The sequence below is a fragment of the Theobroma cacao genome, chromosome 3 (genome assembly GCF_000208745.1).
Source record: "Theobroma cacao cultivar B97-61/B2 chromosome 3, Criollo_cocoa_genome_V2, whole genome shotgun sequence".
Taxonomy (NCBI): domain Eukaryota; kingdom Viridiplantae; phylum Streptophyta; class Magnoliopsida; order Malvales; family Malvaceae; genus Theobroma; species Theobroma cacao.
Window position 1 is genome coordinate 34,062,017 of NC_030852.1, and position 20,216 is coordinate 34,082,232.

A 20,216-nucleotide genomic window follows, 5' to 3' on the forward strand; every position below is an offset into this window, starting at 1 on the left:
ACTTAACCTTTTTATTATAATAAGATTTATTTTTTCTCTATTTGCATTTTTCATTTTTTAATTTATATTTTCACTTAATAATAAAAAAATTAATATTTTAAAATATTATTATTTTATTTATAATGTAAATATATTATAATTAAAATATAAAAATATTAATATTTTTTAAATTTAAAATATTAATTTTATAAGTTTAAGTTTGTAATTTTTGAAAATAAAGGAGGACATTTTAATGTAAAATGTTTGGACTTTATTCTCATGGTGTGGAATAACTAATACCATAGGAGAATGTGGTATTAGCTATTTCAAGCTTTTGTCAAACTTTGAACAATGACTATTCTTTTCCCGAAAACAAACAAAATGAGGGGATAAATTTTTGTAAGGAATAGAGGATTCCCCTAACCAAACATGACGTAAAAACTTTAACATGCCTAAAAAGGTCCTCCTTCGTCATGTAAAACATTTTTGTCATGTGGGATTGTAATATAATTCCCTCAATTGCCAATCAACAGTATTCCTTATTTATGATTTGAATGAACTCAATGGCTTTAAACTAACAATTCTAAAGTTAAAACACGTATAAACAAGAAACTTATCAAATTTGCATAGGATCGAAACCAAGAAGATACCTGAAGAATCTGAACAGCAGCAAACTTATCAACTATAGTTTTCGATAGTATTGGGTGCAAGCTCAAAGGCTTTAGCAGCAAATCCGCGTTCTGTTGAAAGGACAAACTATGAGATTCCTTACTGCTTGTCATATATTGCTGCAGCAATGACACTTTTATCTTAGGCATTGGCATAGAAATGAGTTTATGCTATGCATCCAGGATTAACAACAATATATTTAGATGCATGAAAATGAAAGAGCACGAATCTTATTTGACAATTAATTAAACCCCAGTGCATGTATTTCAGGTCTACAAATCTACCCACGTAAGAAAGATTGTGAATTACGCAGCTTAACATTCTGAAGTTTCTATGAGATAGCCACGAGCACCTACCTTTGATGTAAAGCACTCATTCCAAAACGTGTACTTAACTCCATCAAGCTTTCCTGTTTTAGACAGGTCATCGATGAATAGCTTCACTTGTACAGCCTAATCAAAATCAAAAACAAAACAAGATTTAGGGAGCAAATTAGAGATTATGTGACTGAACATAAGATAAATACGCACATCAGGAGCACGTTGTTGTCTGTCAAATGGGTAGCCAACAATGAAGCCCACCAAAGAAAGTTCAGAGATCTGCATACAGGCCGGAGCAAAGATGATCAAGAGTTGTGACAGAAGATAGCTCAAAGTTCAATAACAATCAGCATTATCCCTGGCCTCAGATGTATGCATAACTCAGCTCATACCAGTTGTTCCGTTAATACATCCGTGATATATTTTGCAAACAGAAAGCAAGCTAAGTTCTGTTCCAGTTGTCCAATGAAACAAATAAACAACATTAGCTACAACACAATCGTGATAGCATGTGACCACAGGTTGATTTGAAAAGATTTGTGACCCAAAGGTGCATTATTATTATGATGTTTAGGTCCTTCTAAGGAAGAGACATCATGGGACTCCTTGACTGGGAAAAAAAGGAGCATCCAAAGCAAAGGATTAACAAATGAAAGAGCATGACTCCCTTAAAAGATTCCACACAACAATATATCAGCATAGAAGCAGTCACAAAGTAGACAAAAGTTACAGGTACGGACAACTTCCTCAAACACAAATCAAGCAAAAGAAGAAAAGGACTTTGTTGAACTTACATCATCCCAGCAAAACTCACACTAGAGCCCACATCTGCAACCCCAACTTCACAAAAAGATAGGAGGAGAAAGATAAACAAAGAGACATACTCCCACGTAATACCATAATCCAGGAAAACAAAAACTAGGTTCCCTCTCCTGTCCACCTCCTCCACCCTAAACGTCCGGCCCTGCTAATTCACTGACAACAAAATCTTGGGGCATTACATTTACATGTATTATCTCATTATCCTTAACTAGTACCATGAGACTTGTTCTTCCTTGTAAAAACTCATTATGTAATTTAAATTTTAATTCCAAGTAATGAAGAAAGAAAACTGAACCAAACTCACCAGGCTTTGAAAATCACTAGCCATCAGATCAATATTTGTTTTCTTCCGAATCAGAACACTGCATAGATGTATAAAAAAGACAACCATTAATCGGCTTTCTAATGGTTCTATATTAACAAGCATCACCAAACTAAACCACTTCAACATTTTTGAGATGTTTGATGATACCGAGACTACGAATGATGAATTCTATAATGACACCCTCAAAGCTTGTTTCAACATTGAGACCAAATAGTTGAAAAATACTTGAAATCAGCAGCATATAAAAGAAAAAAAAAAAACCACCCCGTACCTTAAAGGTGTGGCAATTTTATTATCGAGGTCTGAGACAGCTAGTCCAACATACTTATCACCGACATCTAAACCAAGCAACCGTCCTCGTTCCAATGCTTTTGCTTTGAGCAAATCTTGGAAAAAGTTTAAACACTTTACATACTGCATCTGTCTATCTATAAAATCATAAAATCAACATTAAGGTTAGATTTTATCACATCAAAAGACAAGACTAAACGAAAAAGAATTCAAATAAACATTTCCTCAAACACCTTAAGAGCAGTAACAAAGCTAGTGGCCTGGTCATTCAAAATTGAGGGTAACCCAACTAGCCAAAATAGAACGGGGAAAAGGGAAGGAAGCAGACTGACCAACTTACAGAAATAAAAAAAAAAATAGCGTCTTTGTAATTTGGGACCGCAGCTGGAGGAGACACGCAAGCAAAAACACTACGCTTTCCTTTTCAGGTAACGCCTCACTGCTCTTACGAAATAACTGACCTTTACCTACATTAAGCGTACGGCAGCTTCGGCAGCTGAAAACGCAACGTTTTTTAGGTGATTGAGTTCGCGCTCAGAATTTAATAGATTAATTAATAATTAGGGTAAATTACCCTACTTCTTACTTCTTAGATTCTGCTTTAAAAAAAAAAAAAAGCCTTAGATTCTGCTTATAATTCCACGCAGCCTATTAGTATTTGATTTTAATAGAGTCCACACAATCTATTCGTATTTGATCTTTAATAGAGTCTATTTGATTTGATTTTTTTTAATTTAAAAGTTATTATACAATTTTTAAGAAAATAATAATTTTTAAAATTAAATTAAAATTGTTTCATAAATTTACTTTTATAATTTTTTTAATAAACAAATTATTTAGTAAAATAATTTTTATATGTTTTAATTTTTATTAAAATTATCAAATAGATAAAGAAAAAAAAAGTTATTTTTTGAGAGCATAATGTTAAAATTATTTTTACACCCAAACATTTATATCATTGGTTGATGCATAATTTTTTAACTAAAAAACAGGATTCGAATCCTCTGTCCCCCAATTATAAAAAAAATATTAAGATTATTTTTAATAAATAAAAAAATTTAAAAAATTTAAAAAGTTGACATAATATTTTTAAAAAAAATCTCATTTCATGAGCTTTTTCTATTTCTTTTAAATTGCATTTTTAAAAAAAAATAAAAAACATCTATGGTCCCTATTTGACTCAACTTAAAAATATAGATTTTTTAAATAAAAAATAAAAAATAAAAAAGCTTTGGTGAGGATTTTATCTCAAAGCGATGAGATATGCGCTAAAGTGGAAGATGTGATGAAGGTACAAGAAAAGATCGAGATTGAGTTGTGGAATGCGACCAGACAGATTGGTCCTTTGAGAGAGAGGATTCAGGAGAAGACTCTGTTGGAAGAGTTAGAACTGGAGCTGAAGAGCAAAGAAATTTGCATTAACGAGCTGAAACAGAAATGGGCCGATGTTGGGGCGTCCTATGCTTATCTGATAGCTGAGAAGGAGAAGATGGCTCAGGAGGCTGAGGAGTCGAGGAGAGTCTTGGCAAATGTTTATCTGCGCCGGGATGAGGCCGAGGCTTGAGATTGAAATGGCCAAGGATGGGTTGTTCAGCTGCCTAGGCTGATTCTTCTCAAGCGTAAATAAAGTACCGCATTGCTCTAAATTAGACAAAAATAAGAACTGCTCTGAAACACCCGCTTCAATCTCGGGTTCATTTGATAAGTATTTATAATCTTAATCACCATTTCCCCCGTAGATTGTCTTCACTTTCTTTCCGCAAGGCATACTAGCTAGCCTTCAAAACATACAACCTCTATTTCTTCGATACGATTACATAATACCTCCTCTGATATAATTAAGTACCAACTGGCAGTTGGTTATAGCTAATTAAATTAATAAACCTGATTTTTTATGTCAGGGAAGTCACATTTGAAACCAAATTATAAAGCAACCAATGCGATTAGAACCAAGAAACCAGGGCAAGGTGAAAATTGCCGATCATTGATTATTGGGCTGGCAAAAATTACAGGGCTTAAGCCACAAGAATCAATTGAATCAATGAAATGATCGCTAACCGCTAAAATTGAGTTGCCACGTGCTAACCGTCTATCGTTGGGATGGTGATTGTCCATGGAAAAATGAAGAAAGACTATCTAGCTCAGCACGTTTTTTAGCTACTCTTCTAAAAGGCTTCCGATTTCGCCACCACAAACGATCTATCCCATTGGAACGACCAAAATTACTATCCCTATTTGCAATTGCAAGCATTTTTTGAGTGAGACTAGGCTCGGATTTCTTCAGCCCCATTCTTGGTTTCGTATGTCGAGGAGAGGGGGTTTTTGGCTCCACAGATTTGGCATATGTTAATCTGTCAAATCATGAAAGAAAATGCAATCATGTAGAAAACTTGAGACATGATAGAGAAATATTTGAGATGATAATTCCATTCTAAAACAATGGCTAGGTCCTCTACATTTTGCACTGCTCCATCAGTAGAAGGTCGAGAAAGAAATTATGCTTATTCCTGAATACAAAAACTATTCCTACGTCGAAAATTTACTGGGGTGCTAATAAGAACTAGTGCTATAGATACAATTACAGAAATAGATTTTGTATGTATTAAGTATAACATAAATACCTTCTCAAGCAATCTATAAATCAAGAATAATGCAACAATAAATTCCATTAACATACCTCTCCTGATCTGATGGGCGTAAAGTGGACACCAGGTTTTCAGTCCCAGGCACACATGCTGCACAGATATAAACCTTTGGTGGGGAAAGTAATTTAACACATTTGATGTGGTACCACTCACCACATTGACCACAAGCAATCATTGATCTCTCATCATAGGGCTTTCGACAAATGCAATAAAGCATACTTCGAGCCCTTAATAACTGCATTAAGAAAACAATACAAAATTATCAAAAAAATTGCTGACATATTCAGTTGTAGAAAGATGTGATTTGTTACCTCAAGTTCCCTCTTTAAGCAAACTGGCAAACTTTCCCCCTCTGCAATAAGTTCATAAACTCCATCTAAGCCAAGTGCCCCAGAATCTGCTGCAACCTGTACAGAAAACAGATATGCTAAATTGTGGGCCATGGCTAATTTAGAGTAGCACACACATGCAAACAGAGAAAGGACACCAACCTTCTTGGCACGATCTGCCCACTGCAATCCAATGTCCTTCAATGCTGAAAGTTTCAGTCTGAAGTAATCTTCAGGTAAAATGTTCATTGCCTCTCCCTATCAAAAAACCATCTTTAGATGAATCACACACAAATGCAAATGCCTTCATGATGTCAATGACATATACATCCAGAAACACTGCTAAACAATTAGAGGGACAATGTCCTTGGTTGAGAAGAAAATAGGATGGAAACAATACAAAGTCATGTGACATTTCTCTCCCTTACAACAATCCACACAATGTCAACCTAGATAATTTGCTTAATAGTTTTAAAACGCAAATTAACCTACTGCAAATCTATTTGAAAAGTGAAACATTAATAGATAACCAACATGGATTTAGATAAGACACAATCAATATTTTAAACTGCAGGGCTTCAATCTTCAAGAGCATGAAAGAATCTGAAACAGGCAGAAATGGAGACTAACAGTTTATATTTGATACCAGCCCGAACCTTTTGACTATGGATTGTTTCTTTTTTTGAAAGTTTATAACTATGGTTTGTTGTTGCCATGTCCATTTCATATCTTAAGTACACAAGCAAAAAAGTTAGAGGCAGAATTATGTCAATCTCAGAGGGGAACTTGATTAACAGTATCTCATCTCATTTGAATGAGCTAGAAAAGTTCATACGAATAATTCTATATTAAAACTTAAAATGGTTTAAAAGCCAAGCATATTTCAGTAGTACATACCTCTTTCAGGTGCCGTTGAATCTGTTGGATTGAAGGCTTCTCTAAACCCTTCTCTAAAGCATCTAACAATCTAGAAACTCGGACTCTCCATGAGTATCTTGCTAATGCCCGCTCAAGATCACAATAACTTTGATGATCATATACACCTGCCACTCCAATAGCCTGTCCCAGTAAACCAAATTAACTCAGAGGGATCATTTCAATTTTTAATGCTTGGTAACAGCATTTCATGTCCAAAAATAGTCTATATGCTGCCTTACTAAAATATATGAAGAATGATAAAACCAGATGACAACAGGAAGAGAAGAGAGAACCTTCAAAGCAGTAGTGAGTTTTTTGCCGACAACACTGAGATGTTTATCATAGTAAGACATTTCAAAATCCACTATCTGTGTCAAGCACGTTCTGCAAGCACAACCTTGGTCCACAATTTGTTGTAATTTATCTCTCTCTTCAATCCTGCAACATTTATCCAACAAGAATAAGTATTTGAATTCAAAAATTGGAAATTTAAAAAACCCACAAAAGTTATAAACAAAACTAACAACAAATAAAAGATATTTCATATTCTTCAATTGTAGATATTTCATATCCTGCAAAAATTATAGGACAAGGACTTCCAGTTTATGCAAAACATTCAAGGCAAATACCAATTGGCAATCAGTTTCAATTGAAAGTGAAACAATTAGATATTATTACATATGGACTTTTTTTCCAAAACCCCAAATAGAAACAGAGAACCCTCGATTGCACATGGAAGAAGAATTCCTTGCAATGGTTTTTGCTTAGCTTCATAAAAGATTTCCATGTTCTTCCAGCATCTCTATAAGATCTCCTAAAAAATTTTGTTTCAATAGACAAAACCCACTATCATAATTGAAAATTTTGAATTTTTACAGGGACGAAAAAGCAAAACTCTAGTAGATTAAAACATAATTTTGAAGATTAATCACACATTTTATACTGGACACTAGAAAATAGCATTTAAATTATCACTTGTATACCTTACACAAAAGTTTTCATCAATAGATACAAGTTCAGATAGAAGCTTCAAGTCCGAATACTTGCCATTATGCCTCTGTGCCAAGCAAGGGAAGCTGTTAATAGATTTACAAGCTTCTACTAAAAGACAATTCAAACAAATTAAAATGCATACCAAGATGCCACCTCCTTTGTTAGGTATTGATCCACCCATGAGAAGCTGACAATAAGAGCATACATACACTTCAGCATGATTTCTGTATCCTACGCACTGCAAATGGTAGCTGTTCATGGAAAAGATACCAAGAGGATGAGATGAACAGGGCATACCAATTACAACTGATATTAAAAAATTGGGGAGGCTAGAGAGTGAGCATACAAAATAAGGAGAATATGGAACTATAGACAGAACAACACAGCAAACTCTATATAACTTAAAAGTGAGAAACAAATGAACAAGTGGGAAAACTTTTAACACCAAACAAATACCTTACCAGTCCTTGCATGTTGAACATGTTAAAAACTCCAAATCTTCAGAACCATTTGCACAGCACATACAAAGACATACTCCTTCACAACTCTCTGACTTTTCATATACGTACAAAGATCTATCGAGGGACTCTTTGATCTGGAGAATATTGGCAAAAATTCTTTAAGGCACCTAAAAAGAAATGATTTCTTCAAATTTCTGAAACACAAAAATGATTATATCACCAAAACCTTCTGTAAGGCACCAAGCAGTGTGTTCTCATCTCCAGCAAAGTTTGCTACAGCATCCATGCAGCGTTGCTTCCACTTCTCAACCTTTTCAACTTCAGACAAGACCATATCTAGCTCTGCACATGTAAAAAATGAAGCTTTCCCATGCTCCTGCATGTGAAGTTTGTAAGAAATCAAATCATCACTTCTAAGCTTAAATAATATAAATTACATACCAACTTTTTAGGGGATGTTAACCACAATAAGCATCAGCATTTAAGCCAAATTTCCAGTTCAAAGAAGACATTCCAAATTCTCAAATACATAACAAGTAAAGCAAGGTTTTTAAACAATTTATTACTCTCACAAGACTAGGAAACAACAGGAAAGAGAAAAGATGATTTCATTGTAAAATGCCATTCCTTTCATAATCATAATGTGAAAAGAGTATAAAAGACAAACATGCGATTAAATTTATTCAGGAAAAAGTTACATGCAGTAGTTTTTTCATTTTACACTTTCCTAGAAAAACTTTACTAAATAAGATTAGCAGCTAGATTTGAGTATTACATGAAGAACCACAATATGAGACAGAGCAAATATTAACAAAAGACTCGAGAAAAACAGTAGAGTGTGAAATGTAATATCAATAATTCCAGCCCAAACTTTACCCAGCACACATCCATGGCATACCTTGAGCTGCATTATTTGAGACCAAGACCGCTCCGCCAACTCTAAACCAAAAAACTGATGCACTTGTTCTTGCCACAACCTACATTTACAGTTAAAACACATAATCAAGAATTAACATAAATTGCATCTCTATTATCAAGATGAAAGCCATACAAGATGCCACAGCAACGAACACACACGTACACATGCATATGTACAGATTATCACAACTCACCACCTTCAAACCCAATGCAAAGGCAAAGAAACAAAAACCTTATCACAAAAACAAGAAGAATATGTCTTTAAGGCTACACTTAAGCAGTAGTGTAAACTGAGGACGTTACATGCATTTGGGGTAAATTTATAAACAAGTTTAAAAATAAAAGCCCAGATATGTTATATACCAAAATACAGAAACAATTTATCATAGAATTGAGAAGTTATAAATAAACAAAAACTGATAAAAAAAAAAAGATAATCCAAAAGATAAATTATAGTTTCAAAGATTGAATAGACAGTTGTTGAACATTCGAAATCCCACCTATGTTTGCAGGTAGCATCTGTAAGTTGTGCAACCATCATTGGGAAGGAGATGCTAATACCCTGCATAGGAGACATATGAATAAACTATCAACAGAAGTTTAAATGCCAGGATTAATCAAATAAATATCCCAAGTGTGTATGTGGAAGCTTTAATTCCTACAAGCACAGAGACGAAATGCAAGGATAAAAAATACCTGATATTCAGTGAGCATTTCTTCAGCATCAGTCAACTTGCATGCTTTACACTTTGAGGGTGCAGAAATCACCTCAGAGACATTCTTAAGCCATTTCGCTCCAAAAATTAATGAGCTCAACAGATTACCTGAAGAACACGTGATAGACAGTTGGCCTGCAATGTCCATCACACTTGCAACATGCTGTGAAACAGAAAGAAGACCCACCATTAGAGAGGCCAATAAAGAAGAAACAAAGCAATTAAGAAGATTTCCAAGTTAAAAAAGAAAATGAAGATGGACAATTATTGGGAGGGGAGCAGAGAGGAGAAAACATCAAATAATCAGAACAAAGCAAAACAAGGTCTAATTCGGTTTTTATGCAACATTCATCAGCATCATTAACCCCCACCCCCCAAAATAAAAGAAGAATCAACATTGAGACAAATCTTAAAAATTGTTACCTCATAAGAAGGAATCAAATAGCAGAAAGAAAGGACTTGATTGCACCATCGCAGAGTAGAACAAGCATTTTGAAGCTTTGGAATCTCGGGAAAATCCACACGAAGAGATAAACCAGCTTTTGTGACAGATTCAAGTAAGGTAAGAAGACTTTCTATTTTTGAAATAAGACCATTGCTCCTACCATCACCAATGTCAGTCACACCGTATAGGCACTCCACATCTTGCAGTACAGAAAAGGCCTCACGCTGCCATTCCATGCAATTTTTTAGAACTGTTTCAAGCACACTTCGTTCCTCCAACATTATCTTAAGAAACCTCGACTGAGAAACCAACTCCTGAAAAATGTAAAACACAATTCTCAAATTTGTTTCAACAAATTCAGCAGACATACCAAATGAAGGAGACAATATGAACCTTCAGATCCCCAAGCTTCTGCAAAGAACAAGACGCAGATAACCCAGAAAAATCAGATCCTAAAAATGGCTTGGCATTGTTTAACCAGGACTTTGCCACTGATATTGCATCTTTGACATCACCTAAAGAAGGCGTAATAGCAACTATGTCCTCCGATGTCCTAAAAGATCAAATTCAGTATTGATTATACTCAAGAAAGGGAACAAGATATAGAAGAACTCAGCAAGGCAAGAAATAATAGTAAATGGTCATCAAACCTTATAAGATCCTCAAATTCAGACATCTCTGCCTTGCATGCAAGTAAATTCTTTGCTTTTTCTTCCCACTGCAGAGCACCAGCCAGTTCTCTAGACAAACCAAGAAATAACTCCTCTCTCTCAATCTGCAATCTGAAATAGAAAAAAGAAGAAATAAAAAAAAAAAACTGAATGAGACTTTTACAAGTGCAAAAAGTGTAACAAGGAAAACATCCAGTGCGATCAGTTATAAGAGACATGAAGGACAGAAAGCATTACACAACAGCCTCTGCCAACAGTTGCTGAAGAAGGTCCAAAGCCATTTTTGTATCACATGCCTGATACAATTGTAACTATCAGTAAATTGAAAACATTAGATATGATAATGCATGCGTTCTTACATACTAACAAATAAAAGTTGAAAGTGAAAAAATAACATTACCTTCAATGCCTTTTCCCTGCAACGAGCTTTCTTCAACTCAATCTTCACAAGCGGCAACTCGTAGACTGTTCAGAAGAAAAGATAAATCAATAACAAAAATCACTCCAAAATATCACCAAAATAACAATTATGTATAGATATCACAAGAACCTTGAATCTTCAAAGATGCTCCATCTTCTAAAATGCAATTTAACTCTTCAATAACATTTTGTTGATCCTCACGCTGATGGACATTCTTCATAATATTATCATAACGTGCAATCCACAAAGAAGCATCAATCTGGTATTGCTTCAGAAGTCTCAACTCTGGTATGTTAACAGTGAAACTCTCCATTTCTTGAAGAAGCACTTCAACATCCTGCATAAGTCAGAAGTTCAAAGTTCAAGTTCTTAGATATTCAGGCATATTTGAAAGTGGAAAAAAGGGAGTCAAGCAATTACCTTTAGAGTAACAGAGCCATCCAATACTGATCTACACCGGGTCTGACATGATTCAGCCTGGCTTAATAAATCAAAAAGAATTTCCATTTCCTGAACTTGGACATGAAGCTCCAATATCTATCCAAATAATAATCAAATATTATATTGAATACAAAGAAAATTGCAATCAGAATACCAGGTTCTTCTCTTTTTTCAAGGTGACAGCTCTTTCACAAGATAAAGAAATTCAATCACCTCTGATTTTAAGTTGTAAAGAATGTCAATGTCAATTGCTGCAGGACGTTTATCTGAGATCAATTTTCTTGCGCTCTCTATCCAGACCTAAAGGACCTCAACGATGAAAGTGGATCAGGAATGAAAACAGATATTACATAGCCATCTATGTTCCATGTCATATTGATGAAAGGTATAACCAAGCCATAAAAGTAAAAAGTTGGATGAAGAATCTGAATCCATAATCCACAATGAAATGATGAACTCATTTTCGTTCTGATATATTCATGGTGCTCAAAATAATCTTGAGATATCAAGATATCAAAGAATATATATAAAATAATAAGAACCACTTATACCTTATATCGGAACACTAAATATATTTAATGACAGGTATGAATGTGTAAAAATGTCACCCAGAGTAATGTTCCCTCCATAGGTAACAACAATGAAGTATGAATATTTAAAAGATATACCTTTGACAAAGAGATTTTTTGTGATAACATCTCACTTTCTTTCACATGGATCGGTGAGCTGCAAGCTCTTGAATACAATAACTCCAACTCATTGATCTGGAATTTAAACGTTGAAAATGTTAGTCCAGATAATAAGAGAGGAGAAGCATTAGTCCAGACTAAACAATAAGTTCTTCTAATAATCACAAAGGTTAAATTTAAGTTAAGTAATTGGAATAAGATGTAAAAGCATGTCTAGAGGTACCGTAGAGCATTTTGATAGAGCAGCATCAATATTCTGAACCAACAAACTGGCCTCTTCAGCGCAATCCTGCACAACATAAACAGCTATAAGAGTTCACATCCACAGACAAAAAGGCAAATAACAATAATCACTACGGTAATGTACCTTCAACTTGAGATAGCCCAGCTCATTACAAGGCACAGGATCAACAGTTAGCAATTTGTTAACCAATTTAAGTGGCACTTTCTCTAAACCACCTCCAGGAGACCAGTTTTCAATTTTAGAAAGGCAGTCTCTTATTCCTTGTGCCCATTTCTGAGCTTCAGTTAGATTCTTTACTACATTCCGAACCTATATTACATTAGAGGGAAAAGTAATTACTTCAGCTATCAGTGTCATAATGTGCAGAAATGAAGAGCAATACAAGAATGAAACAGATTAGGCTCATAGCTTACTGAATCCATCTCTGAACCAGCCCAGAGAAACTGTTCAGCTTCCTTCAACAGATTAGTATATGCATCACCTGAAAAAGGACTCTGTAAAATCCTATGCGAGTGCGAAAGCCATTGTTCTGAAAGTTGAGCATGAGTAATATGGGCACCCTTCACCTACATGTGTTATATTAGCTCAGTAATGTACCTTCAAAAAGATGAAATGCATCCCACCACAAACTGATAATCACTAGATTGTGAAGTATTTTTTATGTCTAGAGATTGTACGCTTGTTAATGAAGTGCATTAAAGAACAAACAACTTCAGCAAGAACTAGAGTAATTATCTAGCTAGAAAATTTTCAAGTCAGTGACAATGAGAAATAACTCATCCAAAGAAAAATACAGGCCATACAACTCCGACTACCAGAAAGGGGAGAGCGGTTTTATCTTCAGATAGGATACTATGGCATTACAAGGATTAAAGCAGAACGCCTAAATAAGTTTCACAAATCAGAGTCCAGGTAGATTCAAAATCTGAATTTGAAGAGCCTTCACTTGAATCTCTAGCAATAACAGTAACTCAAGAACATGATAATCCAAGGGATACCACAAGCTACACCCACTACCCAAACCAGGGTCTGTCAAGATGCATTTCACAAGAAACTAATCTTCAGTGACCGCTCTTTGACTACTATTTCTCCCCTCAAGCAATGTAATTCAAATCAACACACAGCTATCAAATCATTGATTATACTCAAATTAAGCTACTACGCCTTCATATTACTTTATACTTTAACAGAAGGGCAAAGAACATATAGTATCACCAAAACTCATCATTAATGAAACTGGAACAATCTTGAATAAATATCCAAAAGAAAATTGGTTAAACCTTCTTTTTTGAAACATTCAATTCATTGGAAAATGAGATATTCTTCTTTTGTAAACTATCACTTGGTGGTATCTCCTCAGAAGCATGTTTATCCACTATAAGCATCAAATCAGCCAATTCTGCCAGAGTATGTCGATAGAGAAGACGAAGTTTCCCGGATTTGCACTCACAAAGGTGTTCCCAGTGCTGCATGATAGACAAATGCAGTCAGCAAAATCAGATTGAAATAATAAAAGTTTCAATGCTAAAGAAGGACTACAACATAGGATGATCCCCAAGCACATTCGTTACTGAACTCTTTAATCAAGTCCATTTTACAAAAGTAGCCTCACAAGGAAGCACTAGCATTAGTGAATAGAAAACCAACACGATGCTTTGTATATTGAAAACCCAACCATATATCTACAAAATGTATGGGCTTTAATATCCATAAAGTCTCCAATCATCTAGCATCCGGGGAAAATAACCTCAATAATATTGGCAAATATGATGGAAAAGACAAAAAAGCCATGCACCCTGAAACTCTTTTGAAAGTATAGATAGTGAATTTTGCAGATCATCCTCCAAGGCCATCCAATAAAAGTTCAAAATATCAATATTGTTTCAAGAACTTAAATGTATCTGCAGAGATTAGCAAAGATGATGGAAACAGATTGAAATATAGTTTAAGTAATTAGTTCAATAATTAATAAGATAAGAAACTATCAGTACCAACTTAAGTTACCTCCACGCACACAAAAGCAGATGGCCTGCAGCGGCAAACAACAGCAGAAAGATATAAATACTGCTTACATATGATGCACATTGGATCCTACAAAAGCCACCAGGAGATATCATCATGATCACATATTATCTTGTTATACATGCATTTAAAGAAAAAAGCCAAAATCAGAGTTCTTTCTCCATCCATAAGTATTACCTCTTCAGTACCCACAAATTCAGGAGATTTCCGAGGAGACATGAGAGATGATCTTATTATGCCACTTTTCCATAGCCTCTCCCTCCATGTCCTTTCTTTAGTATATAATCTGAGCAATTCTTTTCTCAAATAAGCTGATGCTTTGCTATCCCAACCACTCTGCTCAAAAACAACAATGCAGTAAATAATTAGGAACTATTTGGGCTCTGACTCGACATTGACATGGGTTCAGTTTAACACCATCACTAGTTTCATTAGCCTCACATTCGTCTTGGTTTTCGTTATCACAAATAACTATAAGATCATTAAACTATTTTCTTTAATGACACTTATACTTGAAACAATGAACAGCAGATAAGGGAACTTATACCTTGGCCACCACACAAAGAAGCTCCTCGTGAGATAACACAGCAGCTTTATGATATAGTTGATACAGCTCCGCTCCAGACCCACCATGTGGTAACCAATCAGCAGGAGCAAAATTTACAGCCTCTGCACAATTTAAACCTGAAAAGGCGAAGCGAGGTTCACCACAAATGATTCTTTATAAGTTTAAGTACACACTATATCCTACCTTTAAATTGAGAAATCACTAACTTCAAAAAGTCTATGACAGCTTACCCAAGTTGAATCCTCCATGATAAGATCTAGGGAATGTAATGACAAAATTTCCTGGCTCCTGGGAGAAGGCAAGCATGAAACTATTCTATAAAAAGTATCTAGGGCAACGGACAATATTGAATCAACGTGCACCAAAACAAAAATAACAATAATTACAATAATTTAAAAGCAAGACATTAAACATCCACCTCAGAGTTCACATGGAAGGCAAAAATAAATCATATATACATGAACCAAGTACAAATGCACCAAAAATAACTTCCAACGTAAATTTCAGAGAATCATGCAATAAAAACAGCATATATACACAGGATTGCATGCACTTAACATCTAATTACCCCAGCATACTGTGTTCTAAAACCTCAATCACTACTAAAAAAATCAATAAACTTGAGCAAACATAAGACTCGAGCATTTTTCTTTACACAATTATAAAATAAATTAAAAATAATAAAAGGAAAACCTGTAGCACACTATAGACTGGAACACCATTTTCTCGCAAGACAGATGGATTCAACATGGTAACAAGCTGAAAGAGCAAGTCAGGTTGTGCATCAAATAGATCAGGAAGACAATTCCGCATCACCTACAAAAATTGGACAATGTCAGCTGCTTACATGCTTCAGACAACAAGAGACCTTTACTCAAATTCATGAAAATGCCAGTAAGAAACCCACGAATGCATCAGCTAGGCTACTAACAAAAGGACCACACATCCACCAAAAAGAAAAGCAAAATGAGTGAAATCAAATAGCAAAAGGAACTGTATTTGTCAGGAAACAATTGGTAGAAGTTTAAATATCACTATTGTATCAAATACGGAAATAACAAAAACAAAACAGAAGAGCACGGTAACAGGAAAAGAAAGAAATTTTAAAGGACTTGCATGGCAACGTGCAATATATTGAATTAAATTTATAAAAGACTACCTTCTCAAAAGCGCTAGCTTCACTACCAGGGACACTGTACCAACATTTGGGCTCTCCCCTGCAAATACAGAAGAAGGACCATCAAACTTTGCATAAAATCAATTAAATTTGACGCATGTATTTTGTAAAGCATGAAAGTGGTACAGATCAATCAAGACCATCAGCAAAATAAGAAAACAGAGAAGAATTCTAATTTGAAAAGAGACATTTTTATTCTACCATGTCCTCTTTCAGTGACATTATGTTAGTAATACGAAGGTGAATGAAACAAGTGCCACCAAAATCCTCTATATATACTTGAGACAATGATTACTCTCCTCAGTAATTTATTAGTTGCTTCTAAAATAACCAAAATGGAGAATTTCTAGATGAAAAGCATGATAAGTTGTCAACGGACCAGACAGTATAGATGCATGGAGTGCACCTGAACACAGATAGACACGCATGCCCCACCTCTACCGCAGATACAACCTGAACCATCTTCCGAATATTAAAATTTACCCTAGTTACCTCCATTAAATTTTAGCTAACTTTTTGACTGGCTAAATATATGCCCAAGTAATAGGCAAAAGCCTAGACAAATTTTATAATATAACTGCACAAATCACTACAAACAAAAGAAGTGCATACAACATTAGAGGAGACATACCAGTGTAGGTAATTCATTGAGTAAAAACAATGATCTTCAAAATGCCAGCAGAAAGCTGAGAATAGCATCCCAACATACAGCCAGGGAACCATGACACCAGTTATATTATGATGAACAGCCCGCAGCATTGAACCTTTCAACTTGGGCAAGTTATTGAGATTCCATGGGCTCCTACAGTATTCATCCCATGCCTTAAGATCAACAGAGTCCGACCTTTGGTCATTCAGACGTGGAAAACCACTCCCATAAACAGAAGTATCCAGATCACTGCCATATAAAACTTCAACCTCGCCCGCTGATCCCTCTACGATCTCCCAAAACTTTTTCTCTATCTGTACCCTTGAAGCAGACCCTGATCCAAACCATTTCTTCTTGGCTCGATCAGCCAAACGCCTAAAAGCTTCCAACGTAAACCGTTTGCCAGGCACAAAACCAAAACTATCCTTATCAGAATTCAAGCATTCAAAGCAATACCAGTTACCTGATGGGACCTGCTTCAATGGTGGTGATAGACAATATATATGCCACCCCTTGTTACATCTATCACATAATAGCATCACTTCCCCATGCAACCCACTTCTGCATTGTTCACATATCTGGTCAAGCTCTTCCTCCTCCTCTACCTTACAGACTTTAGCTTTCTCATGGTCACTATTCTTCCGTCTCCTCTTGGAGCTAGAAATTTTAACCTTATTTTCATTCTTTGGATCCTCATGAATCCTTCTCTTGCAACTCCTTGCCCTCTCCCGGTTCAACCGTTTATAATAACCCTCATAATCATACAAATGCTCTCTATACAACTGACACAACACGTGCTTAGCACACTCCGAAATCTTCTTCCCTGACCTCACAAACCTAAAAACCTCCCCCCACTTCTTGTCCTTTACAACCTTATCATAACCCCCATACCTCCTCACTGCATTAAACAATTTACACAAATCCAACTCCTCTCCTTCAAAAACCACCCTCTTTTTCAACTTCTTACCGCAATGCCCTTCCAAGAACCTATTATACTCCAACTCAAAAGTCTTGGAATCGCAAGAAGCAGGCCGAGCCTGCAACTGATGAATCGCTTGTGTTTTCGTAGGAAAAGTAAAAGAATCCACATTCAATGCAAATGGAGGGTTCCAATTTTTAGGTGGAACAATCTTACAAATCCCATAGGGCTCAGCCTCTGGCCTGATCTTATAAATATACTCTAATGGGTCCCTAAATTCCTCCTCACTAGGGTAAAACACAGGCCCCGACAGTATATTCAATGACCCATTCGATGAAACACTCAAGTTTTGCCCAGTTTCAACTGCCCTAGGTCTCCCCTTCCCCATCACCACCACCACTCCAACATGTACATTCAATCTATACAAAACACCATGCACATATAAAAATGAATAACACAACTCTTTTTCACAAACTATAATTAACAGTAAACAGTTCTTAGCTTCCAATCCAAGTAATAAAGAAATTTTAAAGAATATAAGATTTTCTAGGGTTTTAAGCGTACCTTTAGCGGAGATTGTGAGGTTCTCTTTGTCAGTGACAGAGAAAAGAAAAGGAGTAAGTTTCGTGGGAGATTTGGTTCCAAAGGAAAATGAAAGTTTGTTAATTATAAACGGATGAGGAATGTGATTTTACTTAAAGAGGATCTAACCTTTCTTAAATTTACGAAAAAGGGTAAATTCACTTCCTGGACTTTTTTATCGGAGACGACGGATCTTTCGTCGTTATTGTGTTTCGTATTTTGGAGAAAATATCCACGCGCTGTTGGGAATGCACGCGTGAGGTGATCGAGCGGAGAACGGTTTAGGTGTGAAAGGAACGGACGGATTTAGTTGCGTGTCAAAAATTGGTTATCGCAAGTGGCACTGGTAGCTTCCATGTTACCGTTCGTGTGCACGCGTCAGGGATATTTATAGCTCGTACATCCCATGGAGAAATTGGTAGCCGCTGACGCCAGATGAGCGGTTGTGATCATTCTACAGTTCTTGATCAGAGAATAAATTTTCTGTTATGAAAGTCTATAAAAAATAAAAGAAATTTATTTGTCAGATACTTGGATTGATTTTTTTTGGGTCCAAGATATTTAATGGTTTACCTTTGTTTCTTTCTTTTATTGGGCTTGGGTTTAGCCTATATACAATGAATCAGGCCAACTAATACATATCTTGTTCAGTATCCAACCTACCTTAATTTTTGCTTCTTTTTTTTTCTTTTTGGGTTGGGTACTTCTTTTCCTATTTTTTCCTATCTTTTTCTAAAATTAATATTCTTTATTGCACTAATAATCTTGCAATAATTATATTTTATAATACATTAAAAAGAACGATCACCAAGTAAAAAATAAAAAAAATAACTTTACAATTAATAATAAAATCATTTAAAAACTAGCAATAATTTCAATTTTTACTAAATTAAAAATCCATTGTTCTATGACATGTTCCCGTAAAAGTCAAAATCACATATATTATGATTTTATAATTGAATTGGTTAACAGATTTGTTTATAAAGTCTACAAATTTGAAAAAAAAAAACCATATTTGTGTATGCATTTTCTCAAAAACAAACCTATCATATATAATTTTGAAAATCATTTTCTCTCATTAATAAAAGTTTTCCAGTAATTATAAGGAATTAATTACTCTTAGTTAATCTAAAATTATTGTTATATAAATGCAACGATCCAAATACAATCACCAAGCCTAAACCTTAAGCTTAAGTTAATCACTTTCATTTTCTCTCGTTAATAAAACTTTCCCAGTAATTATAAGGAATTAATTACTCTTAATTAATCTAAAATTATTATTATACAAATGTAACAAACTAAGTCCAAACATCATGCTTCCTTAAATTTAAGTTAATCCTCACAAAATCAAAATATCAACAACGCGATGTGGGCCAATTATAAGAAACCAAGTTCAAAAATCATTAATTCAGTAACTTTTTAGACCCAAATTACATGAATTTTCAAAACTTAATGTTAAATTATTAGTAGTGATTAACTCAAATTCTTAGATATGTCTTAAAAATCACTTTAACAATTGATGTGAGATAAAGTATTACAATAAAAATTTTAAATTATTATTATCAATAGTAAAAATGAGACCGTAAAAAAAATAAAAAAAACTAATAAACTTTTTAAAAGTTGCATTGTATTCAAATTTTTTTGTCACTTTGTGCATCAAATTAAGACTCCACTTCCCTAAAAAGCATAAAATAAAAATTAAAATTTTTAAACAATAATTCATGTCCATTTTTTTTTTCCCAAAGGTGGACCATTTCAATTCCGAGTCAATCATTTCACTTTCCTTACTATCGAAGTTTACAGTATCAAATCATCCAACAAAGCTTTGAGCTCACGTGAGGATTGCGACTTGTGATCATGTGAATGTCAAAATGCAATGGCATGAATACTCTTATATTATTAAGCAAATATTAAACAATGGAACAAGTATTACATCACAGACACTTAAATCAAACAATATAACATATAATAAAACAAGATTTGAAAAATGACATAGATAACT

General features: G+C 34.7%; 2 protein-coding genes across 9 annotated transcripts in view; both read right to left on the reverse strand.

Annotated features, from left to right (window-relative positions):
• Nucleotides 1-3,082, reverse strand: part of LOC18606513 (putative pre-16S rRNA nuclease) — a 4,498-nt gene extending 1,416 nt beyond the window's left edge. Inside the window, exons 1-6 of one of the 8 annotated variants that reach the window (XM_007040149.2) lie at nt 2,747-3,082; nt 2,387-2,543; nt 2,095-2,152; nt 1,179-1,247; nt 1,005-1,100; nt 630-719 (exon numbers count right to left, since the gene is read on the reverse strand). In XM_007040149.2, coding sequence (XP_007040211.1) covers nt 630-719; nt 1,005-1,100; nt 1,179-1,247; nt 2,095-2,152; nt 2,387-2,535 — 462 coding nt within the window. In that variant the 5' untranslated portion in view covers nt 2,536-2,543; nt 2,747-3,082. Of the gene's footprint in view, nt 1-629; nt 768-1,004; nt 1,101-1,178; nt 1,248-2,094; nt 2,153-2,386; nt 2,544-2,639 lie in introns of all 8 variants that reach the window. The other 7 variants (XM_007040148.2, XM_007040147.2, XM_007040146.2 and 4 more) reach the window with 7 other exon arrangements.
• LOC18606515 (lysine-specific demethylase 5D) lies at nt 4,100-18,329 on the reverse strand. Its single transcript, XM_007040155.2, has 34 exons — nt 18,197-18,329; nt 16,696-18,051; nt 16,047-16,104; nt 15,581-15,703; nt 15,118-15,175; nt 14,867-15,003; nt 14,497-14,655; nt 14,302-14,388; nt 13,578-13,763; nt 12,711-12,863; nt 12,421-12,606; nt 12,277-12,342; nt 12,033-12,128; nt 11,578-11,664; nt 11,344-11,460; nt 11,053-11,260; nt 10,903-10,967; nt 10,740-10,798; nt 10,482-10,613; nt 10,225-10,384; nt 9,810-10,145; nt 9,367-9,549; nt 9,171-9,232; nt 8,651-8,729; nt 7,979-8,128; nt 7,753-7,886; nt 7,434-7,542; nt 7,282-7,355; nt 6,592-6,736; nt 6,278-6,439; nt 5,543-5,638; nt 5,363-5,458; nt 5,084-5,286; nt 4,100-4,757 (listed from the first exon to the last, which is right to left on the reverse strand). The coding sequence occupies exons 2-34, from the start codon at nt 18,018-18,020 to the stop codon at nt 4,496-4,498; spliced, it is 5,553 nt and encodes a 1,850-aa protein (XP_007040217.2). The 5' UTR covers nt 18,021-18,051; nt 18,197-18,329; the 3' UTR covers nt 4,100-4,495.

Coding starts and splice junctions, on each gene's coding strand:
- LOC18606515 (XM_007040155.2), bottom strand. CDS start 18,020: ATGGGGAAGGGGAGACCTAGGGCAGTTGAAACTGGGCAAAACTTGAGT. Junction 10,968..11,052: donor AGCATCTTTGAAGATTCAAG/GTTCTTGTGATA, acceptor TCTTCTGAACAG/TCTACGAGTTGCCGCTTGTG. Junction 5,639..6,277: donor TTCAACGGCACCTGAAAGAG/GTATGTACTACT, acceptor GTTTTTTGATAG/GGAGAGGCAATGAACATTTT.